This window comes from Marmota monax, unplaced genomic scaffold, assembly GCF_021218885.2.
Source record: "Marmota monax isolate L192 unplaced genomic scaffold, Marmota_monax_Labrador192_F-V1.1 WCK01_AAM20220418_F8-fsc00010, whole genome shotgun sequence".
NCBI classification, from domain to species: domain Eukaryota; kingdom Metazoa; phylum Chordata; class Mammalia; order Rodentia; family Sciuridae; genus Marmota; species Marmota monax.
Genome location: NW_026692321.1, coordinates 28,580,477 through 28,607,809, shown reverse-complemented (window position 1 = coordinate 28,607,809; position 27,333 = coordinate 28,580,477). Strand labels below are relative to the sequence as shown.

At 37.7% G+C, this 27,333-nt stretch overlaps 1 protein-coding gene across 8 annotated transcripts in view; it reads right to left on the bottom strand.

Annotated features, from left to right (window-relative positions):
* Rmdn2 (regulator of microtubule dynamics 2) overlaps window positions 1-27,333 on the bottom strand; it is a 96,970-nt gene that overhangs the window by 34,008 nt on the left and 35,629 nt on the right. For all 8 annotated transcript variants that reach the window (XM_046441669.2, XM_046441672.2, XM_058578467.1 and 5 more), the window contains one exon: window positions 5,053-5,227. In XM_046441669.2, coding sequence (XP_046297625.1) covers window positions 5,053-5,227 — 175 coding nt within the window. The remainder of the gene's footprint in view (window positions 1-5,052; window positions 5,228-27,333) is intronic.

Genomic DNA, 27,333 nt, shown 5'->3' with positions numbered 1-27,333 from the left:
TGAGCCACGCCCTTTTTTGTATTTTATTTAGAGACAGGGTCTGACTGAGTTGCTTAGCTCTTCACTTTTTTTGCTGAGGCTGGCTTTGAACTCATGATCTTCCTGCCTTAGCCTCCTGAGCCACTGGGATTATAGGCGTGTGCCACCATGCCTGGCAGTAAAATGTGTTTTGATATATCATACATATCATACATACATGGAGTACAACTTCCCATTTGTGTGATTGTATGTGATGTGGAGTTATGCTGGTCATGTATTCATATTAGAACATAAGAAATTTATGTCCCATTCATTCTATTGTCTTTCCTATTCCTATCCTCCCTTCCCTTTATTCCCCTTTGTCTAATCCAGTGAACTTCTATTCTTTCCTCTGCCCTGCTTAATGTGAGTTAGCATCTGCATATTAGACAGAACTTTTGGCCTTTGGTTTTTTAGGGATTGGCTTATTTCACTTAGCATGACAGTCTCCAGTTTCATCCATTTATTGGCAAATGCCGTAATTTCATTTTTGTTTATGGTGGAGTAATTTTCCATTGTGTATGTACCAGATTTTCTTTATCCATTCACCTGTTTAAGAACCTCTAGGTTGGTTCCACAGTTTAGTTATTATGAATTGAGCTGCTATAAACATTGATGTGGCCATGTCATTATAGTATGCTGATTTTAAGTACTTTGGGTATAGACTGAAGAGTGGGATAACTGGGTCAAATGGTGTTCCATTCCAAGTTTTCTGAGGGATCTCCATACTGATTTCCAGAGTGGCTGCACCAATTTGCAGTGCCACCAACAATGTATGAGTGTTCCTTTTTCCCCACATCTTCACCAACATTTATTGTTACTTGTATTCTTGATATTTGCCATTCTGACTGAAGTGAGACGAAATTTCAGTGTAGCTTTAATTTGCATTCCTCTAATTGCTAGAGCTGTTGAACATTTTTTCATATATTTATTAACTGATTGTATTTCTTCTTCTGTGATGTGTGTGTTAAGTTCCTTTTTCCATTTATTGATTAGGTTATTTGTTTTTTGGTGTTAAGTTTTTTGAGTTCTTTATATGGAGATTAATGTTCTATCTGAGGTGCATGTGGCAAAGATTTTCTCCCATTCTGTAGGCTCTCGCTTCACATTACTGATTGTTTTCTTTGCAGTAAAGAAGTTTTTCATTTGATACTATCCCATTTATTGGTTCTTGATTTTACTTCTTGCACTTTAGGAGTATTGTTGAGGAATTTGGTTCCTAAGACAATGTGATGGAGATTTGGGTGTACTTTTTCTTCTAGTAGGCACAGGGTCTCTGGGATAATGCCTAGGTCCTTAATCCACTTTGAGTTTTGTGTAGGGTGAGAGGGGACTAATTTCATTTTGCTATATATGGATTTCCAGTTTTTCTAGCATCATTTGTTGAAGAGGCTACCTTTTCTCCAATGTATGTTTATAGCACCTTTGTCTAATATGATATAACTATATTTATATGAGTTAGTCTCTGTGTCTTCCATTCTGTACCACTGGTCTTCATGTCTGTTTTGGTGCCAACACCATGCTATTTTGTTACTATAGCTCTATCATATAAATTAAGGTCTTGTATTGTGATGCCTCCTGCTTCAATTTTCTCACTGAAGATTGCTTTGACTATTCTGGGCCTCTTGTTTTTCCAAGTGAATTTTATAACTGCCTTTTCTATTTCTAAGAAGAATGTCATTGGAATTTTAGTAAGAATTGCTTTAAATCTGTTTAGCACTTTTGGTAGTATGGACATTTTGACATTATTAGTTCTGCCTATCCAAGAATGTGAGAGATCTTTCCATCTTTTAAAGTCTTCTTCAATTTCTTTCTTTAGTGTTCTCTTAGTTTTCATTGTGGAAGTCTTTCACATAGTGGACTAGCAATCATAAATATTTATGGCTCAAACAATGGAGCATCTGCATACATCAAACAAATATTTCTCAATTTCAAGAATCAAATAGACCACAGCACAATAATACTTGGTGACTTTAACATACCTCTCTCACAACTGAATAGATTCTCCAAACAAAAAGAAGCTATAGAACTAAAAAATACAATTAATAATTTATATATATATATATATATAGAGAGAGAGACTTTAATATATATATATAATATTTCATCCATCAATCACTGAATATACTTTCTTCTCAGCAACCCATAGATCCTTCTGTACAATAGACCATATCTTATGCCACAAAGCAACTCTTAGCAAATACAAAAAAGAGAGTTAATACCCTGCATTCTGTCAGATCATATGGAATGAAATTAAAAATCAATGATAAAATTAAAAATAGAATCTACTCTAATACCTGGGGAATAAATAATATGCTCTTCAGTGACCAATGGATAGAAAAAGAAATCAGGATGAAATTAAAAAATTACTTAGAGGTAAATGAGAATAGTGATACAACACATCAAGATCGAAAGGACACTATGAAGGAGATGCCAAGAGGAAATCATTGAGCTCATTCATTAAAAGAATAGAAAGTCACTGAATAAATAACCTAACATTACATCTCAAAGCCCTAGAAAAAGAACAAATCAACACCAAAAGCAGTGTAAGACAGAAAATAATTAAAATCAGAATTGAAATCAATGAAATTGAAACCAAAACGATCCAAAAAAAATCAATGAAACAAAAAGTTGTTTCTTTGAAAAAGAAAATAAAATTGATAGACCCTTATTCATGTTAATAAAGAGACAGAGAAAAAAACAAATTACTGAAATTCATAATGAAAAAGGAAATATCATAATGGATACCTCTGAAATACAGGCAATAATCAGAAACTATATTGAAAATTTATTCTCTAATAAAATAGAAAATTGTGATGACACCAACAAATTTCTAGAGACATATGGCCTATACAAATTGAATCAACAGGACATACAAAATTTAAACAGATCAATTTCAAGCAATAAAAGTGAAGATGTCATCAAAAGTCTACCAAGAAAGAAAAGCCCAGGACCAGACGGGTTCTCAACCTAGTTTTACCAGACCTTCAAAGAAAAACTAACACCAATCCCCCTCAAATCATTCTATGAAATTGAAAATAAGGGAATCCTTCCAAACTCATTCTTTGAAGCATGTGATACCAAAGCCAGACAAAGACATCAAGGAAAGAAAACTTCAGACCAGTATCCCTGATGGACATAGATGCAAAAATTATTAATAAAATACTGGCAAATCACATACAAAAACATATTACAAAGATAGTGCAGCATGATCAAGTGGGGTTCATCCCAGAGATTCGAGGTTGGGTCAACATACAGAAATTAATAACATAATTCATCACATCAACAGACTTAACAGACAAGAATCATATGATCATCTCAATAGATGCAGAAAAAGAATTTGACAAAATACAAAATCCATTCATGCTCAAAATACTAGAAAAACTAGGGAAAGAACATCTTTCAACATTGTAGAAGCTATATATGTTAAACCCAAGGCCAACATCATTCTAAATGTAGAAACATTGAAAGCATTCCTTCTAAAACTTGGAATAAGACAGGGATACACTCTTTCACCATTTCTATTCAACATAGTCCTTGAAATTCTAGCCAGAACAATTAGAAGAAAGACATTAAAGGGATACAAATAGGAAAAGAAGAACTCAAACTATCTTACTTTGCTTACATGATTCTATATTTAGAAGACCCCCCCAAAACACCAATTTCTAGTACTAGTGAATGACCTCAGCAAAGTAGCAGGATATAATAACACACATTAATCAATTGCATTCCCTAAACATCAGTGATGAATCAACTGAAAGAGAAATAAGGAAAACTATCCCATTCACAGTAGCTTCAAAGAAAATAAAATATTTGGGAATCAACCAAATATTTGGTTAGATATGCTGGAGGCTCTTCATAGAATGCAAATTGGTCTGGAGATTTTAAGCCAGCACACCTCTGGGCTCAGCAATTGCGAGTCTTCACTGGAAGATTTCCCCCCAGCGATCTCCCCTGGGTTCCACTTGTGGGTGGAGGAGCCAATTCTTAGTCCACTGTGTCACCTGCAGACCCAACATTTCCTGGTCCTGGGCTCAGTCTCCAAACTCAATCTCTCCTGCTCTGGCCCTTTCAAATTCCTGGCCAGGCATGTCTCTCCCAGCTGATCCTGCAAGCAGCTGGATTGGGACAGGGAAAGGGAGAGCTGGGTAGGTTTCCACAACCAATATTCCTCTGTGTAAACCTTTCTCCACATTTGATTTTTTCCTGGTCACACAGGCACTCTCTATGTCGTGCAATGTGGGTTTGCAAGACTTATATTTCAGGCCAAACTCAGGTTTACCAGGAATTTTCTCCCCCAGCTGCTGGCCCCCATGAAGTGGCTGCAAAATTATTCCTTCCTTTGTCTTCCACATGCCACAGGGAGAGAATCAGCTTCTTTCCCACATGAGGATATTGTGCAGTATGCCTTTCAGTTTAATCAGGCAGTGTTTTTGATCTATAAACTTTCCATACCCAGACATGTCTCAGGGTTCCTAAAAATGCTGGTTCCTTTAATTCCTTTATCCCTCCACTTTGCTCACACAGGGACCTCTCTGGCTGTGGCAGTGGCTGTGGCATGGGGATTTCTTTGTAACTTTACTATAACCAACCTCCTGAGTCTCTGATCTGCTTTGACTATCCAGTATTAAATTCCAGTAAAGTACTGCCTTTTTTTTTTAATATTCACTGACCTTGCTGAGACACTGCCTATCTACTTTCTTGTTTTCATACCACAGAACAGCCAGGAAAGTGACCTTCTCTATTCTGCCATCTTGATATATCCTATTAATTAAATCTTATACTTAAGTTTTTTAAAAATTTTAGTCATTTTATTAAAAAACTTCACATCAATCATTTACATTATGTGAACTGTGACATAACATAAATAAGATGATAGATAAAGTAAAAAAAATGAAAACAACATATTGTCAAAAATTCTTACCTTTTCTTTGTTTCTTTAGTTTTTTCATGTGGTGCCAGGGATTGAACCCAGTGCCTCACACATGTTAGGCAAGCACTCTACCACTGAGCCATAACCCCAGAAGTTCTTACCTTTTCTTTGTAGTCACAAAGTAGTTCAAAACTCTCCGTCTTGCCAGACTCATTCATACGTAAATGATCTGCCTTCTGAAGAAGGGCATCTAACTTTAATTCTTCTACATGTGTGTTAAATGCCTTAGTGCCTGGAAAACTTTGTTCTTCTGTGTCAGTATTAGCTGTAATATACCTAAAATAGCAGAAATGACCATTAACTCCTATGAAAGTTATGCATAATTGCCAGAGTGATACTTTTAAAATGCAAATCGAATCATACATAGAACTATAATTGGTGCCCAGTAGACAACAGAGACAATGCTGAAGATCTAATAACAGTTCCTGTACAATTTGCCTCCCAACCCCAATTCCTCTCTAACTTCATTTGTCACCACTCTTCTCACTCATTCATCTCCACTGTGGCCTCCTCGCTGTTCCTTAAGCCTGCCAAGCATGTCCTACCTCAGGACCTTTGCTCTGATGCTGCTTTGATGCCATGCTCTTACCTTAGACAGCTATACTACACCCTCACCTCCTTCAAATCTTTGCACCAATGTCGTTTCCTCAGTGTAGCCCATCCAGGTCACTCTATTTAATACAGGAACTCACACACTCCTCACCTTCAATCTCCCTCATCATGTTTGACTCCCCACTCACATAGCACATATTATCTTCTAATATACTGTATAGCTTACTAATCTACTACATATGCTGTAATTTGTCAGTATTCATTCCATAAGAATGAATGCTTCCTGATAGTTGGGTTCATCAACTCATGTGTCGAGTGCCCAAACGGGGCACTTATATTTTATAATATATAAGAAAACAAATTAGAAATAGTGAGGAAAGCAAAAAAAAAAAAAAAAAGGTCAAAGATGAATGCAGTCAATAAAAGATACATATATTTTTTCCTTTTTACAAGGAACACAAATGTGGTTCTTCATTTTTGAGCAGCTAATGCAATCAGTCATATAATTTGCAGTTCTCATTAGATATAAACAAAGATAAAAGTGAGTTCTTTGGAAAATTGCAACTATTACCAAATGCTGACTCACATTTCTTTCAAAGGCCTTATAAAGAAGACATTTTATGAACTGATATCTAACTTCTTAAAAAAACTTTCTTTACTAATGGAAACCATGTTTTCCCAATGATTCAAAACAAAACACCTGGACTCATCCTTGATTGTTTTTTTTTTTTCCTAAGCACCATCTAGCAAATTCTGTTGATTCTATCTTCAGAATGTACCCAGAATCTAGCCATTTCTAACCACCTCTCCCAGTGTCACCCTGATCTAAACCTCCAACATCTCGCCTGAATTACTGCAATGGCCTTCTATCATGTCTCCCTGATTTAATTCTTGACTTTCATTAGTCTATTTTGAATAGAGTAGACAGAAGGATTTTAAAAAACCTGAATCATGTCACCCTTTGCTTAAATTCCTCTCACAGATGCCCAAAGCAGAGTAAAACTTGTCTGTACAGTAGTCTACAAGGCCCTACATAATCTGGTCCAATACTTCTGACCTCATCTACCACTTTTCTGTTTGCTTAGCATTCCAGGAACTTTGACTTCCTTGAACACATAGTCACTTTCCTGCTTTAAGATTTTTGTACTTGCTTTTACTTCTGCCTGCTGTTCTTCCCTGAATATCCACATAGTTTACTTTTTTGACTATTTCACATCCTTGTTTACTTAAATGTAACCTTATTATTGTAGGCAATATGATTAATTACATAATAACCCCAAATAAGTTGCAAATTATAAAATATATGAGTTCAGCTGGATATAAATTAGCTGGATATAAGATTAACATATGAAAATCAATTTTATTCATATATATCAGTAACATAAAAATACCTAAAAAGCATAATTAAAGAAAATATTCCATTTACAATGATCTCAGAGTGTATCTAACATCTTGGAATAAAGGTAATAAAAAACAATGTGAAATACTATGGAGAAAATTTATAAAAGTTGCATTAAAAGATGTTTATAAAATGACCTAAGCTCAGAGACAAATAACACCATATTCATGGCTAAGAAGACCAAACATCATAAATATTTGAATTCTCTCAGAGCAATATACAGATTCAATCGAAGGCCAATTTTATAAGTCTAATAAGAATTTTAATAGAATTTCATAAGATGATCTAAAACTTATATGTAAAAGTGAAATGTCTAGAACAGCCAAATCATTATTAAAAAAAGGAACAAGAGTAGAAAACTTACTTTACCAGATAATAGGACCTATTATGAAGCAATAACAAGGAAAGAGTGTGGTATTGGTACAGTGCCCAGATTAGAAGAGAAAGAAGTAAAATTATCTCTATTCATAGGTAACATCACCTTGTATACAAAAAATTCTATGGAATACACACACACACACACACACACACATTACCCCTACCCCCTATTAGAACAAATAAAAAGTTGAGAAGGGTTACAGGATATGAGATCAATGAACAAAAATGAACTGAATTTTTATAAAGCAATGAACATTCCAAAGACGAAATGAAGAAAACAATTTGATCTGTGATATGATTTATAAGAAAACAATTCTTGAGGCTGAGGCTGTAGCTCAGTGGCCTGCCTTGCACGTGTGAGGCACTGGTTTCGATCCTCAGCACCACATAAAAATAAGCAAATAAAATAAAGGCATGCTGTCCATCTATAACTACAAAAACATTTTTTTAAAAAAGAAAGTAATTCTTAGAAATGCATTTAATAAAGAATTCCAAGACTTTATTAAAACTACAAACATCGTTGAAATTAAATAAGATCTAATAAGTCTAAAATGAAATTTCATGTTTGTGAATTGAAAGACAGTACTATTAAGTAGCATTATAAGATTATTAAGATAGTACTATTAAGACAGAAATGCTCCTGAATTTAACTACAGATTCAAAGCAATTCCTATTAAATTTCATCTGGAATTTTCCCCCCAGAAATTGGAAAACTGATCTTAAAATTCCTATGGAAGTCTGGCATGTGTGGTACATGCCTGTAATTCCAATGGCTCAAGAGGCAGGAGGGTCATGAGTTCAAAGCCAGCTTCAGCAACTTAGTGAGGTACTGAGCAACTTAGTGAGACTCCATCTCTAAATAAAATATTTTAAGAAGGGCAAATATATCTAAAAAGTACCAAATATACCTAAAAAGCATAATTAAAGAAAATATTCCATTACAATGATCTCAAAGTGTATCTAACATATATATCAGATATATATGTTATGTGTGTGTGGTGTGTGTGTGTTTGTTTGTGTCCCTTATGGAAATGCAAAGGACCCAGAATAGTCAAAATTCTTGTTAAAGAAGAAAAAAAGTGGAGGCCTCATACTTTCTGATTTGGAAATATACTACAAAGCTACAGTAATCAAGAGAGTGTGGTACCTGCATAAGGATAGACATATGGACTAGACATTAAGAATCTATTAAGAATTAAGAGTGTGGAAATAAGTCTTTACATTTTTGGTCAATTATTTTGACAAGATTTTGAAGACAATTTAGCAGAGGAGGCAATACTCTTCAATAAATTGGGCTGGGACAAATGAATATCTACATGCAAGAGGATGAAATTGAACTTTTATATTATATATAAAAATTCACTCAAAATGTATCAAAAAACTAAATATAAGATCTAAACTAAAAAACTCTTAGGAAAAAAACCATATGAATTAATAATCTGATACTCCACAGAATAGGAGAGAATACTTATAAATCTTATATTTGAGAAAGGACTATATATTAAAAAAGAACTGTTACAACTCAATAATAAAGAAATAACCAACTTAAAAATGGGCAACTCCATGACCAAATAAAAAGTGCCCAATTAATTGTATGCTTAACAGGAAATTTTATGGTACGTATATAATATCTCAGTAAATCTATTATTCTTTATAAGAATAGAAACTTGAATATTCCTTTAGACATTAAATAAACTAACTCAGAATTATATATCTACTCTTTCTCCTCCCCTTCCATACACACACACATACACACACAAAAAAAACAGTTGTATAACAAATTCTACCAAATATCCAAATTAGACTTAGTTCTCGCTCACATCCTGCATGGTGAGGGAAAGGGTTCTCCTCCAGAGGGATGGGTTGGCTGAGAAATAAAAGCTAAGAAAAGTAGTACTATGAAATAACCACAGAAAACAGAAATATAGTTTCAGAATGGGGACAACCACGGGCCAATCTGACCAGATGGGTACAACTTCTGACAAAGAACAGGGCCCACACCCAGTTTATTTATATCAGAACAGATCAAAGAGATTTGATAGAAAGTTCTTCACCAAAACAGGATACAGGTGGGGGCAGGTAGGGTGCTCAGTTTCTAACAGGTCACACCCATCTCCCTTGCTGCACAGGACCTTTAAGGGAAGAGCTGAGGGGGAGTTCACTTGTATTGGGTGGTCTTAATAGTGTGAGTGCCACTATAAGTTCCCAAATACTGGATCTACCCCTTCACTGGCTTCAGTGTTGAAAAGGTCCTTACACATTTCACTTCACAGGTGGCTTTCCACACTTAGTCAAACTCTTCTATGGAAAAAAGAAGTGATATCATTCATCTCATTTTATAAAGTTAGTATATCTGTAAACAAAATCAGATATAGAATAATTCTGGGTGATTTTAACACACCTCTTTCACCACCGATATATCTTCCAACAAAATATAAACAAAGAAACTACAGAACACAATAAAACAATCAATAAACTTAGACTTAACTGACATATATAGAATACCTTATCCATCAACAAGCGATTACACTTTCTTCTCAGCAGCACATGGATCCTTCTCTAAAATTGGCCATATATTATGCCACAAAGCAACTCTTAGCAAATACAAAAAAGTAGAGATACTAGCCTGCATTCTATCAGATTATAATAGAATGAAATTAGAAATCAATGATAAAATAAAAAATAGAAGCTACTCCAACACCTGGAGACTAAATAATATGTTATTGAAAGAACAACAGGTTGCAAAAGACATCAAAGAAGAGATTAAAAAATTCTTAGAGGTAAATGAGAACACTGATACTACATAATCAAAATCTCTGGGACACTATGAAAGCAGTACTCAGAGGAAAGTTCATTGCATGGAGTTCATTCCTCAAAAGAAGAAAAAGTCAACAAATAAATGAACTTACATTACATCTCAAAGCCCTAGAAAAAGAAGAACAAATCAACATCTAAAGCAGTAGAAGACAGGAAATAATTAAAATTATAGCTGATATCAAATAAATTGAAACAAAAGACACAATTGAAAAAATTGACAAAACAAAAAGCTGGTTCTTTGAAAAAATAAATAAAATTGATAAACCTTTAGCCATGCTAATAAAGAGAAGGAGGGAGAAAACTCAAATTACTGACATCTGTGATGAAAAAGGAAATTTCATGACAGACACTACAGAAATACAGAAAATAATTTTAAAAATTTCTTATTTTGAAAATTTGTACTCCAATAAAATAGAAAATTACAAAGGCATCAGCAAATTTCTAGAGTCACATGATTTGCCCAAACTGAATCAGGATGATATACACAAGTTAAACAGATCAATTTCAAGCAATGAAATAGAAAACACCATCAGAAGCCTACCAACCACAAAAAGCCTAGGACCAGATGGATAGACAGCTGAGTTCTACAAAAACCTTAAAGGAGAACTAATACCAATACTCCTTAAATTATTTCATGAAATAGAAAAAGAGGGAACATTTCCAAACTCATTCTATGAGGCAAATATCACCCTGATTCCAAAACCAGACAAAGACACATCAAAGAAAGAAAACTTCAGACCAATATCCCTAATGAACACAGATGCAAAAACTCTCAATAAAATGCAAAGTAAAACCCCCCGCGCCTGCCAGGTAGGTAGAACGGTGACCACCGACAGAAAAGGCCCAGTGGCCCGCAGCGGGACAGAGCTTCCAATCACTCCTGCAAGGTAGGCGGGCCTGCGACCCACCGGCAGAAGAGGAGCAGCGGCCTGCTGAGAGGCAGAGCCGCCCCCTCCCCCTGCACCGGCAAGGTAGAGGGAACTGTGACCACGCACAGAGCAGGCCCAGCGGCCTGCTGAGGGGCAGAGCCGCCCCCCACCCCCCGCGCCTGCCAGGTAGGTGGAACGGTGACCACCGACAGAAAAGGCCCAGTGGCCCGCGGCGGGACAGAGCTTCCAATCACTCCTGCAAGGTAGGCGGGCCTGCGACCCACCGGCAGAAGAGGAGCAGCGGCCTGCTGAGAGGCTGAGCCGCCCCCTCCCCCTGCGCCGGCAAAGTAGAGGGAACTGTGACCACGCACAGAACAGGCCCAGCGGCCTGCTGAGAGGTAGAGCCGCCCCCTCCCCCCCGCGCCTACAAGGTAGACGGAACTGTGACCACCATCAGAACAGGCCAGACCTGCAACCGAGAGACAGAACAGGCCCAGTGGCCCGAGGAAGGGTAGAGCCGCCCCCCCCCCGCACCTGCAAGGTAGGCGGACCTGGGACCCACTGGCAGTACAGCCCCAGAGGCCTGCAGAGGGGCAATGCCGCTGCCTGCGTCTGCAAAGTAGACAGAACTGCGACCACCGACAGAACAAGCCTAGCGGCCCGCAGAGGGACAGAGCCGCCGCCCGCGCCTGCAAGGTCGGCGGACCTGCTACCGACCGGCAGAGCAGGCCCAGCGGCCTGCCGGCGTGGTAGGCACATTGCCCCAATTGGAGGAGGGGCAGAGCCGCCGCCCGTGCCTGCGAGGGAGACTTTGCAACCATACAAGACCAATATAAATATATAGGGGGAAAATTCAATAGCACAACAGTTTCACCAAGTAGAAAGGAACGCGAACAGTATGAAGAGACAAGGAAAGAAAGGACCACAAGCATTGCAGGTCAACTCAACGTTAGAAGAGGTAATAGCTGCAGCAGATGGAATGTCAGATAAAGAATTTAGGATATACATGCTTCAGATGATCTGGAGTCTCAAGGAAGACATCAGACAGCAAAATCAGACAATGAAAGATCACTTCAACAATGAATTACATAAACAAATCCAAGAAGCAAAAGATTAACTATACAGGGAAATAGAGGTTATAAAAAACAAACAAACAGAAATCCTAGAAATGCAGGAAGCAATAAGCCAACTTAAAAACTCAATTGAGAATACTACCAGCAGAGTAGAACACTTAGAAGACAGAACATCAGACAATGAAGATAAAGTATTTCAACTTGAAAAGAACATAGACAGCTCAGCAACACTGTTAAGAAACCATGAGCAGAACATCCAAGAAATATGGGATAACATCAAGAGACCAAATTTAAGAGTCATTGGGATACAGGAAGGGACAGAGTTTCAAACCAAAGGAATGAGCAATCTATTCAATGAAATAATACGAGAAAACTTCCCAGACTTGAAGAATGAGACAGAACCCCAAATCCTAGAAGCCTACAGGACGCCGAATGTGCAAAATCATAAGAGACCCACACCTAGACACATTATAATGAAGATGCCCAACATACAGAATAAGGAGAGAATTTTAAAAGCTACAAGAGAAAGGAAGCAGATCACATTTAGGGGTAAGCCAATCAGGATAACAGCTGATCTTTCAACACAGACTCTGAAAGCTAGAAGATCCTGGAATAACATATTTCAAACACTGAAAGAAAATGGGTTCCAACCAAGAATTGTGTTTCCAGCGAAATTAAGCTTCAGGATGGAAGATGAAATTAAAACCTTCCACGATAAACAAAAGTTAAAAGAATTTGCAGCTAGAAAACCATCTCTTCAAAACATCCTTGGCAAAACATTACAGGAAGAGGAAATGGAAAATAACAATGAAAACCAACAGTGGGAGGTAGGACACTAAAGGGGGGAAAATAATCAAAGAGGAAAACAAACAATGTTTAGTAACAGAAATAAACAAATATGGATGGAAGAACAACCCATATCTCAATAATAACCCTAACTGTTAATGGCTTAAACTCACCAATCAAGAGACACAGGCTAGTAGAATGGATCACAAAACGAGACCCAACAATATGCTGCCTACAGGAGACGCATTTGATAGGAAAAGACATACATAGGCTGAAGGTGAAAGGTTGGGAAAAATCATATCACTCATATGGACTTCGGAAACAAGCAGGAGTATCCATACTCATATCAAATAAAATAGATTTCAAGCCCAAGTTAATCAAAAGGGATAAAGAGGGACACTACATACTGCTCAAGGGAACCATACACCAACAAGACATAACAATCATAAATATATATGCCCCAAACAATGGTGCAGCTATGTTCATCAAACAAACTCTTCTCAAGTTCAAGAGTCTAATAGACCACCATACAATAATCATGGGAGACTTCAACACACCTCTATCACCACTGGACAGATCTTCCAAACAAAAGTTGAATAAGGAAACTATAGAACTCAATAACACAATTAATAACCTAGACTTAATTGACATATATAGAATATACCACCCAACATCAAGCAGTTACACTTTTTTCTCAGCAGCACATGGATCCTTCTCAAAAATAGATCATATATTATGTCACAGGGAAACTCTTAGACAATATAAAGGAGTAGAGATAATACCATGCATCCTATCTGATCATAATGGAATGGAACTGAAAATCAACGATAAAAGAAGGAAGGAAAAAGAATACATCACTTGGAGAATGAACAATAGGTTACTGAATGATCAATGGGTTATAGAAGACATCAAGGAAGAAATTAAAAAATTCTTAGAGATTAATGAAAACACAGACACAACATATCGGAATCTATGGGACACATTGAAAGCAGTTCTAAGAGGAAAATTCATTGCTTGGAGTTCATTCCTTAAAAAAAGAAAAAACCAACAAATAAATGATCTCATACTTCATCTCAAAATCCTAGAAAAAGAAGAGCAAAACAACAGAAAAAGAAGTAGAAGGCAAGAAATAATTAAAATCAGAGCTGAAATTAATGAAATCGAAACAAAAGAAACAATTGAAAAAATTGACAAAACTAAAAGTTGGTTCTTTGAAAAAATAAACAAAATCGACAGACCCTTAGCCATGCTAGCGAAGAGAAGAAGAGAGAGAACTCAAATTACTAACATACGGGATGAAAGAGGCAATATCACAACAGACACTTCAGAAATACAGAAGATAATCAAAAATTATTTTGAGTCCTTATACTCCAATAAATTAGAAGATAGTGAAGGCATAGATAAATTTCTTAAGTCATATGATCTGACCAGATTGAGTCAGGAGGATATAGACAACCTAAACAGACCAATATCAATTGAGGAAATAGAAGAAACCATCAAAAGACTACCAATTAAGAAAAGCCCAGGACCAGATGGGTATACAGCAGAGTTTTACAAAACCTTTAAAGAGGAACTAATACCAATACTTTTCAAGCTACTTCGGGAAATAGAAAAAGAGGGAGAACTTCCAAATTCATTCTACGAGGCCAACATCACCCTGATACCTAAACCAGACAAAGACACTTCAAAGAAAGAAAACTACAGACCAATATCTCTAATGAACCTAGATGCAAAAATCCTCAATAAAATTCTGGCCACTCGGATACAAAAACATATCAAAAAAATTGTGCACCATGATCAAGTAGGATTCATCCCTGGGATGCAAGGCTGGTTCAATATACGGAAATGAATAAATGTTATTCACCACATCAATAGACTTAAAAATAAGAACCATATGATCATCTCGATAGATGCGGAAAAAGCATTCGACAAAGTACAGCATCCCTTTATGTTCAAAACTCTAGAAAAACTAGGGATAACAGGAACATACCTCAATATTGTAAAAGCAATTTATGCTAAGCCTCAGGCTAGCATCATTCTGAATGGAGAAAAACTGAAGGCATTCCCTCTAAAATCTGGAACAAGACAGGGATGCCCTCTCTCACCACTTCTGTTCAACATAGTTCTCGAAACACTGGCCAGAGCAATTAGACAGACGAAAGAAATTAAAGGCATCAAAATAGGAAAAGAAGAACTTAAATTATCACTATTTGCAGATGACATGATTCTATACCTAGCAGACCCAAAAGGCTCTACAAAGAAACTATTAGAGCTAATAAATGAATTCAGCAAAGTGGCAGGATATAAAATCAACACGCATAAATCAAAGGCATTCCTGTATATCAGCGACAAATCCTCTGAAATGGAAATGAGGACAACCACTCCATTCACAATATCTTCAAAAAAAATAAAATACTTGGGAATCAACCTAACAAAAGAGGTGAAAGACTTATACAATGAAAACTACAGAACCCTAAAGAGAGAAATAGAAGAAGATCTTAGAAGATGGAAAAATATACCCTGTTCATGGATAGGCAGAACTAACATCATCAAAATGGCGATATTACCAAAAGTTCTCTATAGGTTTAATGCAATGCCAATCAAAATCCCAACGGCATTTCTTGTAGAAATAGAGAAAGCAATCATGAAATTCATATGGAAAAATAAAAGACCCAGAATAGCAAAAACAATGCTAAGCAGGAAGTGTGAATCAGGCGGTATAGCGATACCAGACTTCAAACTATACTACAGAGCAATAGTAACAAAAACAGCATGGTACTGGTACCAAAACAGGCGGGTGGACCAATGGTACAGAATAGAGGACACAGAAACCAATCCACAAAACTACAACTACCTTATATTTGATAAAGGGGCTAAAAGCATGCAATGGAGGAAGGATAGCATCTTCAACAAATGGTGCTGGGAAAACTGGAAATCCATATGCAACAAAATGAAACTGAATCCCTTTCTCTCGCCATGCACAAAAGTTAATTCAAAATGGATCAAGGAGCTTGATATCAAATCAGAGACACGCCGTCTGATAGAAGAAAAAGTTGGCTACGATCTACAGTCGGTGGGGTCGGGCTCCAAATTCCTCAATAGGACACCCATAGCACAAAAGTTAATAACTAGAATCAACAAATGGGACTTACTCAAACTAAAAAGTTTTTTCTCAGCAAAAGATACAATAAGAGAGGTAAATAGAGAGCCTACACCCTGGGAACAAATCTTTACTCCTCACACTTCAGATAGAGCCCTAATATCCAGAGTATACAAAGAACTCAAAAAATTAGACAATAAGAGAACAAACAACCCAATCAACAAATGGGCCAAGGACCTGAACAGACACTTCTCAGAGGAGCACATACAATCAATCAACAAGTACATGAAAAAATGCTCACCATCTCTAGCAGTCTGAGAAATGCAAATCAAAACCACCCTAAGATACCATCTCACTCCAGTTAGATTGGCATCCATTATGAAGTCAAACAACAACAAGTGCTGGCGAGGATGTGGGGAAAAGGGTACACTTGTACATTGCTGGTGGGACTGCAAATTGGTGCAGCCAATTTGGAAAGCAGTATGGAGATTTCTTGGAAAGCTGGGAATGGAGCCACCATTTGACCCAGCTATTCCCCTTCTCGGTCTATTCCCTAAAGACCTAAAAAGAGCATGCTACAGGGACACTGCTACATCGATGTTCATAGCAGCACAATTCACAATAGCTAGACTGTGGAACCAACCTAGATGCCCTTCAATGGATGAATGGATAAAAAAATGTGGCATTTATACACAATGGAGTATTACTCTGCATTAAAAAATGACAAAATCATAGAATTTACAGGGAAATGGATGGCATTAGAGCAGATTATGCTAAGTGAAGGTAGCCAATCCCTAAAAAACAAATGCCAAATGTCTTCTTTGATATAAGGAGAGTAACTAAGAACAGAGTAGGGTCGAAGAGCATGAGAAGAAGATTAACATTAAACAGGGATGAGAGGTGGGAGGGAAAGGGAGAGAGAAGGGAAAATGCATGGAAATGGAAGGAGACCCTCAGGGTTATACAAAAGTACATACAAGAGGAAGTGAGGGGAAGGGGAAAAATAATATAAGGGGGACAAACGAATGTCAGTAGAGGGGGCAGAGAGAGAAGAGGGGAGGGGAGGGGAGGGGAGGGGAGGGGAGGGGGGATAGTAGAGGATAGGAAAGGCAGCAGAATACAACAGACATTAGTATGGCAATATGTAAATCAATGGATGTGTAACTGATGTGATTCTGCAATCTGTATATGGGGTAAAAATGGGAGCTCATAACCCACTTAAATCAAATTGTGAAATATGATATATCAAGAACTATGTAATGTTTTGAACAGCCAACAATAAAAAATTTAAAAAAAAAGCAAAGTAAATACAAAAGCATATCAAAAAGATAGTGCACCACAATCAAGTGGGGTTCATCCCAGGGATGCAAGGTTGTTTCAACATACAGAAATCAATAAATGTAATTCATCACATCAATAGACTTAAAGATAAGAATCATGATCCCCTCAATAGATGCAGAAAAACATTCGACAAAATACATCACCCCTTTATGTTCAAAACACTAGAAAAACTAGGGATAACAGGTACTTACCTCAATATTGTAAAAGTTATCTATGCTAAGCGCCAGGCCAACATCATTCTAAATGGAGAAAAAATTAAAGTATTTCCTCTAAAAACTGGAACAAGACAGGGATGCCCTCTTTCACCACTTCTCTTTAACATAGTTCTTGAACTCTAGCCAGAGCAATTAGACAAAAAAAAAAAAAAAAAAAAATTAAAGGAACACAGATAGGAAAAGAAGAACTCAAATTAGCACTATTTGCTGATGATGATTCTATACATAGAAGACCCAAAAAATTCCACCAGAAAACTTCTGGAACTAGTGAGTGAATATGGCAAGGCAGCCGGATATAAAATCAATACCCATAAATCAAAGGCATTTCTATATGTCAGTGACAAATCCTCTGAAAGAGAAATGAGGAAAACTATACCATTTACAATAGCCTAAAAAACCAAAACAAAAAACAAAACTCCTGGGAATCAATTTAACCAAAGAACTGAAAGACCTGTACAGTGAAAATTACAGAACATTAAAGAGAGAAATTAAAGAAGACCTTAGAAAATGGAAAGATCTTCCTTGTTCTTGGACAGGCAGAATTAATATTGTCAAAATGACCATACTACAAAAGCACTATACAGATTTAACACAATTCCAATAAATTAGAAAAAGCAGTCATGAAATTCATCTGAAAAAATAAGAGACCCAGAATAGTCAAAGCAATCTTTAGCAAGAAGAGTGAAGCAGGTGGCATCACTATACCAGACCTTAAACTATGCTACAGAGCTATAGTAACAAAAACGGCATGGTATTGACATCAAAATAGACTTGTAGACCAATGATAAAGAATAGAGGACACAAGAGACAAACCAACATAAATACAGATATCTTATATTAGACAAAGGCACCAAAAATATATATTGTAGAAAAGATAGCCTCTTCAACAAACGGTGCTGGGAAAACTGGAAATCAATATGCAACAAAATGAAATTAAGATCTTATCTCTCACCATGCACAAAACTCAACTCAAAGTAGATCAAGGACCTAGGGATTAAACCAGAGACCCTGCACTTAATAGAACAAAAAGTATGTCCAAATCTCCATCATGTCAGATTAGGCCCTGGTTTTCTTAATAAGACTCCTATAGCACAAGAATTAAAATCAAGAATCAATAAATGGGACGGATTCAAATCAAAAGCTTCTTCTCAGCAAAAGAAACAATCAGTGATTATGGGCAGAGGAACACAACTGAATATCTAAGTCTCCGAGGAGATACAGGGATGAGACTCAGGTAAATTAAGATTTTTTTAAACAGTCATGTATATGGGGAGAAGTGGTAAAAATGTATAAGCACATACACATTCAGGTCCAATAGAAGTACATACTGAAAAAAAGACTTGAGAAAATCTTCTGCTTCCCCACAAGGTTGAAAAATACAACTGCAAAAAGCATAGACAAACTTGAAGACAGGTCATTTGAAAATATTGATTATGAGGAGCAAAAAGAATTAAAAAATGGAGAAGTGTGGACAGAGCCTAAGCCGTTTATGGGATGCCACGAAGCAGACCAAATACCCATTATGGGGTTTTAGAAGGAGAGAAGAGAGGTACAGGGGCAGTGAGGTTATTTGAAAAAACAAAAGCAAAACAAAACAAAATAAGCAACAACAACAACAACAAAAACAAACAAATTTGAGGGTAGACAAGGAAATACAAATACAAGACACTTGATGGAAACTCCAAGTAGTATAAACTCAAAGATATCCACACCAAGACATACCATACTCAGACTATTGAAAGAAAAAAACATAAGAGAATTTCAAAAGTAACCAAAGAAACTTATCACATGTAAGGGATCCTCAATAAGATTATTAGTGAATTGCTCAGCAGAAAATTTGCAGGCCAGAAGGTAATGGAATAATATATTTTTAGTACTGAAAGAAAAAAAAAAGTTAACTGAGATCCTATAACAACTCCAAATTTGCCGCAGTCTGGCTGGGCACAATCAGGCGCCACTTGTCAAAAGAAACTAACTTTATTTTTAGAACCACACACGCCAAACAAAACAGCCTCTCAGGAAAAACCCTCAGAGCCTCAACTGCCACCACCGGCTTTCCACAAGCCTCTCTCTCCCACACAAGCTTCTCTCCACCTCCCACAATCCTCCTGCTCTTGAGGCCGATTGGCTGGGTCACGTGGGCGGAGCCAAAAAAGTCCCCCAATGAGCAGCTCCGTGGTCTGAAAGGGCAGGGAAACAGCCCAATGAGCATCACCGCAGAGGAGCCAATCAGCTAGATGTTGCTGGGGCCGAGGAGCCAATCAGCTAGATGTTGCTGGGGCCGCTGTGAGCCAATCATCAGCCAGCAGCTGGAAGTTTGCTGGCAGCTGGAAGTTTGCTGGGGCCCCTTTGGCTGTGGCTCTCAACATCTCCCCCTCTCTGTTTAAACAACAAGCATGTGGCTTAGGGACCGTGCCTGTTAGGCAGTCCAATTCAACATATGGTCCTTACCCGTCATCGGATGAACTGACCTCTAGGCGTCAGCCTCCTGTCTTAGGTTGGTACCACTGCAATTGGATCATACCCGTCACTGACTACCGGTCCAGCATACAGCCATACTTGTGGATAGGCCTTTGCACCTGTGGGGGGGTGAGGTTCTTTGCCTCACCTCTGTTGGCCCCCAAATTTTAGACCATCACTAGTAGAGGAGGATGCAAAACGCCATGACATTAAGCCAATTGAGGGCTCCTTTGAAAAATTGTACCACCGGTGACACCATCAGCAAAAATACTCCAGCACTACCACAATTCGCTGTACCAACAGATAGTTCACAATGCATACAGGTGAGCTCACAATGTGTCCAGGCAAGTTCTGCAAGCAGTTCAGTGATGGCTATTGTAGAAGCTGTAGATTGGTTTTATCTTTGACTTCACCAGCACTGGGATGAAGATAGGAATTCTGGCAATAATGGCTAAAGAAAAAATTATGTAACATTCCAGAAGGCACTAAAAGAAAACAATTTTCTTAACAATTTACATTGACTTCACCGGCACTGGGATGAAGATAGGAATTCTGGCAATAATGGCTAAAGAAAAAATTATGTAACATTACAGAAGGCACTAAAAGAAAACAATTTTCTTAACAATTTACATTATCTTTAAGAGAATTATTAAATATAATGAAAAGGAAAGGTGAAAGTAAACAAACAGATCTGTTAACCTTCTTTTTTGTTTACATATTAAAACAATCCTCAACAGTTGTTTACCCAATTTAAATTAAACCATATAAATCACGTGAAAAAAAAAATATTTGGATCCATTTTATCATGAGCGCTCATCTTATATGATATATGGACATACATACATTCAAACATATAACACAAAACACAAGTGTGCACACATAATATAATACATACAACACATAACATTATAGTAAAGGCCTTATAACTTTTTACAGGTGAAATCTCCATTGCAATGTTTAAAAACTCTATAGTCAAAAAATAGAACTGATCAGCAAAACATTAACCTAGGTCTGTATGAGCTCAAAAAACAAAATAGAACTTCATGATATGGCAAAGGGCAATAATAAAATAGATATTGAAAAAAGCATCCTGGTTCTGTTGCAGATGTAAGAATAGCCAAACTGGAGTTTTGGATATCAGTTGTTATGGATTTGAGCCAAATCATCTTCTTTTTGGTCTGTAGAAATCGCTTTAGTTAATCTTTCTGGAATCCAAATCGGCTGCTGTTCTCCCTGTGGAAACACATAAACAGACCCCCGACTCCAGACAATCACTGGGTCAGGACCTTGGTTAATCTCTCTGGAATCCAAATCGGCTGCTGTTCTCCCTGTGGAAACACACAAACAGACCCCCGACTCCAGACAATTACTGGGTCAGGACCTTTCCATTGTCCTGTTAGAATATCCTTTCAAAGTACCTTGGGCTTATGCACATTTTTTGGACACATATGCCTTTCCGCAGCACTAAGTCCTGATGAATCCAAATTTAAAAAGTTTAGAGTAAAAAGGGTTATTTAAAGTTTATCTTTGGGGAATATATACCCCTTCCCAATTCCTTCTTTTTGCTTTAATAAGTACATTTTAATAGTTTGATGAGCTCTTTCAACTATGCCTTGTCCCTGTGGATTGTATGGGATTCCTGTTATATGAGTAATGCCAAATGTTGAGCAAAATTGTTTAAAAGAGGTAGAAGTATAACCAGGGGCATTATCTGTTTTTAACTGTTTTGGAACACCCACAGTGGCAAAATTTTGTAAGCAATGAGCTATAACATCTTTAGTTTTTTCTCCGGCATGAAGGGAGCCCATCAAAAATCCAGAAGAAGTAACAACTGTAACATGCAAATATTTTAATTTTCCAAATTCTGGCAAGTGTGTGACGTCCATCTGCCAAATATGGTTAGGTATCAATCCTCTAGGATTGACTTCAAGATTAACTTGTGGTAAAAAGGTCACACAATTTTGACATTGTTTTATTATTTGTCTAGCTTGTTCCTTAGTTATTTTAAAACGCTTTTGTAAAGTATTAGCATTGACATGGAACTTTTTATGGAAATTTATAGCTTCTTCTAGTGTAGAGAAAATATGTATGTCATGTGTAGTTTTATCTGCTAAATCATTGCCCAAACTAAGGGCTCCAGGCAATCCTGTATGTGCCCTGATATGTCCTATGAAGAATGGATCTTTTCTGTCCCAGATTAGACTTTGTATAGTGGAAAGCAAAGAGAAAACAGTAGAAGAAGGGGAAATCCTACCAGCATCTTCAAGAGATACTATAGCATTAACTACATACTGACTATCAGAAAATAAATTAAATACAGAATCTTTAAACATCACAAAAGCTTGTAATACTGCATTAAGCTCTACCTTTTGAGATGATTGTTTGGGTACTAAAAATGTAAAAGTTTGATCAGGGGTAACTACTGCTGCTGTACCATTATTTGACCCATCAGAGAATATATTTGGAGCATTCATGATAGGTGTTTTTCTTGTCATTTTTGGAAAAATTACAGGATGCAATGACCAAAAAGACAATAAAGGATTAGATGGTAAGTGGTTATCAAATGAAACATTAGATTTGCACATGAGTATTGCCCAAGTATTTAACTCATTAGCTAACTCATCAATTTGATTCATAGTATATGGAGTAATAATTTTATTGGGAGAAATTCCAAACACTCCCTTTGCTGCTTTTATTCCTTTGAGTATTAATTGTCCTACAGCCTCAGTATACCTAGTAAGAATAGTGTTAGGAGAATAAGATAAATGTATCCATAATAATGGACCTTCTTGCCAAAATACTCCTGTAGGAATATTTTTTGTTGGTAGTACAATAAATAATAAAGGCAAACTTATATCAATTCTATCCAAATGCATATTTTCCATATATGTTTCAATGATTTTTAATGCCTTTCTTGCTTCAGGCGTTAACATTCGGGGTGAATTTGGATCTGATGGACCTTTTAGGATATCAAATAAAGGTCCCAACTCTCCTGTTGGTATACCTAAATAAGGCCTTATCCAATTTATGTCTCCTAATAACTTTTGAAAGTCATTAAGTGATTTGAGTTGATCTACTCGTATTTGAATTTTTGGTGGACGGACCATGGTTGAGGATAATAGAACTCCTAAATAATTAATTGGAAAATTTAATTGTACTTTATCTATTGCTATCTCTAGATTATAATTTTTTAATAAGTTTGTAAGTGTGGCATAACATTCTAGCAATGTGTTTTTATCTTTGTGTGCTAATAATACATCATCCATATAGTGAAATATTTGTAGTTCAGGATTTTGATTTCTAAGTGGCTGGATTACTTTGTTAACATAAATTTGACACATAGTTGGGCTGTTAGCCATCCCTTGAGGGAGTACTTTCCATTCATATCTCTGATCAGGACCTTCATGATTCAGTGCAGGGATAGTAAATGCAAAACGTGGACTATCCTCAGGATGAATTGGAATTGAAAAAAAACAATCTTTAATATCTATAACTAAAACATACCAGGTTTTTGGCAAAGCAGACAACTGAGGAATCCCTGATTGAGCAGGTCCCATAATAACCATCTCATTATTAATGGCTCTTAAATCTTGCAATAATCTCCATTTACCAGATTTCTTTTTGATGACAAAAATGGGAGTATTATGGGGAGATACAGAAGGTTGTATATGTCCTTCTGCTAATTGTTGTTTGACCAGGTCATGGGCTGCTTGTATCTTTTCTTTAGTCAGGGGCCACTGAGGAACCCATACTGGTCTTTCTGATTTCCAAGTAATTTTTATTGTCTCAGTGGCCCTTTCTGAAAATCCAACCCATGTCTGTCTGTTCCTTGATCTATTTGTATTGGTGCTGCTATACCTTGTTCTTGTTTTTCTAATCTTTTTCCTTTCCTAAAACCTTGTCTAGTCATAATAGTGGGTGCATTTTGGTTGATGTTATTTGTTAATGTCAAACCTAATTGATCTAGGACATCTCGTCCCCATAAATTTATGGGAAGATGATCCAATACATATGGCTGTATAGTTCCTTCACATCCTTCAGGATCCTTCCAATCTAATACCATTGCACTTCTATGGGGATTAGTTGCCACTCCTAGGCCTCGAAGCGTTTGAGTGGCTTGTTGTAATGGCCAATGTTTTGGCCATTCTTGACGAGAGATGATGCTAAGGTCTGCACCTGTATCCAGTAGCCCATTAAATTCATGTCCTTGAATATTTAGTTTTAGCATGGGGCGAGAATCTAAATTTAAAGAAAGCATAGCCCAATCTACACCTGTGGAGCCTAATCCCTTGGAACCTCTTTCTACAGTACGACTGGAAAATTTATCATGTAGGCTGGGTATTATTAGTAACTGTGCTATTCTATCTCCTGGTGAAATTACTGATATACCCTTTGGAGAACTGGCTATAATTTTTATTTCACCTTCATAATCGGGATCAATTACCCCAGGACTTATCATAAGTCCTTTTAGAGTAGAAGAGCTGCGTCCCAATAATAAGCCTACTGTTCCTTTGGGAAGAGGTCTTTTCACCCCTGTGGGAATGATTTGAACTCCCATCTCTGGAGTTAGTACTGCTCTGGCGGAGGCGCAGATGTCCAACCCTGCGCTCCCTCTGGTTTGTCTGATGAGGGATCTGATGGACAATGTGTCCTGGGCACTACCCTGATGGGGTTGCTGGGTTCCTCCAGTGCTCCGTATATTTGTGGTTTTGGGCCCCGGAGCATTGGGCCCCCCTGTCCATTTTTTGGCAATGGAGCCCGATGCCTTTCTCCACGATATCGTGGATAAACACCTGGTCCTTGTTCGTTTTTTGATAATGGAGTACCCTCTATGGTGGTTTGAGAACGGCATTCATTAGCCCAATGTCTCCCTCTACGGCATCGTGGGCAAATACCTGGTATTCTACTCCTTTGATACCTAGTTTTGTTAAACCCTCCTCCAATGGGGCAATTCCTTTTAAAATGTCCTGTTTGTTCACAATTGTAGCATGTTCTTGGCCTGGCATCTAAAGCCTGTTTTACTGCAGCTGCCACAATTTGCCCTTGTTCATTAATGTCTCTGGCATCTAAAGCCTGTTTTACTGCAGCTGCCACGACTTGCTCTTGTTCATTAATGTCTCTACATAATTTAATACATGTGTTTAAATCTTCATGTTTCCATGGTCTAATGATATCTCTGCACCAACGATTCGCTTGCTCATAAGCCAGGTGTTTTAGTAATGGCATTGCTTGTTCTGTATTCCCAAAAACTCTGGTAGCTGTTTGAATAAGCCTATCTACAAATTCAGCATAAGGTTCATTAGCTCCTTGTATTACCTTAGATAATTGACCTTGTAAACCTCCATGTCCTTGTAAAGTCTTCCATGCCTTAATTGCATCTGCAGCAATTTGTGCGTATACACCAGGATCATATGCAATTTGTTGCTGCTGATCCTCATAAGGTCCCTTTCCTAACAACATATCTAGATTTCTCTGAGGATAACCAGCTGCTGCATTTCGCCTAGCCGTCTCCTTGCAAAATTCATCATTGGCAACCTTCCATAACAGGTATTGTCCTCCATTTAGCACAGCTTTACACATATTAGCCCAATCTGCTGGCGTCATGTTCAAGTTGTTAATGGATTCGACCAAGCTTACAGTGAAGGGTGCTTGAGGACCATAGGTTGTTACAGCCTCTTTTAGCTGCTTCACTGTTTTGAAATTTAAAACTTGGTAAAATCGCTGCCCTCCTGCCTCAAATACAGGGCATGTTAATATTTGAGATCTTGTCTCAGGATCCCAACTATCAACTGCGGGGGTTGGGGGCCTCCCAGCATATGGAGGTGGCGCTGTTGGTTGGACACTTACGCCCTCTGGTGATAGAAAGGTGTTAGTAGCAGTCTCCTGTAGAGGTGGTGCTGTTGGTTGGACACTTACACCCTCTGGTGATAGAAAGGTGTTAGTAGCAGTCTCCTGTTGTAACTTTCCCCCTGATGGCTTTTTCTGTTTTACACTTTCTTTCTCTGTCTGACTAGCTTGAGAGGCCTTCTCTTTTACTTGAATCTTTTCCTCTGTCTGACTAACTTGAGAGACCTTCTCTTTTACTTGAATCATTATGTCTTCTCCTTCCTCTACCATTGTCTGAACTGAAGGCTTTGGACTAAGCAAACAAGATACGAATGTCCACAATGGCAATGTGCCAACTGGCAGAGTCCCTGGGCTTTTCTTTTCTATTCTTTTTAAATCTTCACCATGATGGTTCCATTGTGATATATTCAACAACTCCTCCTTAAAAAGCCATGGGCTACATTTTTGTATTGTATCAACGTATGCCCTGACTGCTCTTGATTTTACTGGGATGCCTCCTTCCTCTAACAATTTACTTAACACTCTTTCAGTTTGTTTTTTACTAATTTCTGATCCCGTATTTCTACTATAATACAACCCAACAAGATGACGCCAAACAAAACAGAGACAGAATGAAATAAAAAGGGAACAACAAAAAGTCATTATAGCCTTTCTATCCTCCTGACATGTGCATCCGTCCTTTCTCCCTATCTGTTCCTCAGACGTAAATAGTTTTTCCTCAGATGTGAGCGGTTTTTCTTCCGTCTCACTCATCTCCAGGGACAGGCAACTTAAAACAAAAGTGAAGCAAAATAAAAGAGGAATCTTAAAATGGCTACCCATCCTCTCGCCCTGCCCTCAGGGGCGAGTAGTTTCACTTACCCTCAGTCGCTCCCCGTGCGAGCCACCAAATGCCGCAGTCTGGCTGGGCACAATCAGGAGCCACTTGTCAAAAGAAACTAACTTTATTTTTAGAACCACACACACCAAACAAAACAGCCTCTCAGGAAAAACCCTCAGAGCCTCAACTGCCACCACCGGCTTTCCACAAGCCTCTCTCTCCCACACAAGCTTCTCTCCACCTCCCACAATCCTCCTGCTCTTGAGGCCGATTGGCTGGGTCACGTGGGCGGAGCCAAAAAAGTCCCCCAATGAGCAGCTCCGTGGTCTGAAAGGGCAGGGAAACAGCCCAATGAGCATCACCGCAGAGGAGCCAATCAGCTAGATGTTGCTGGGGCTGAGGAGCCAATCAGCTAGATGTTGCTGGGGCCGCTGTGAGCCAATCATCAGCCAGCAGCTGGAAGTTTGCTGGCAGCTGGAAGTTTGCTGGGGCCCCTTTGGCTGTGGCTCTCAACACAAAATTGTCTTTCAAAAATGAGGTAGAAATCAACCTACTCTCAGAAAAATAAAGATAAGTAAGTTATTTACCACTGCACCTACTCTATAAGCTGTATTAAAGGGAGTTCTTCAAGTTGATCTTAGTAATTTGAAGCCATATAAAAATGTAAGGTTTTCCTGTAAAGGTAAGTAATTGAACAAATACAAAAACCAGAATTATTATAATTT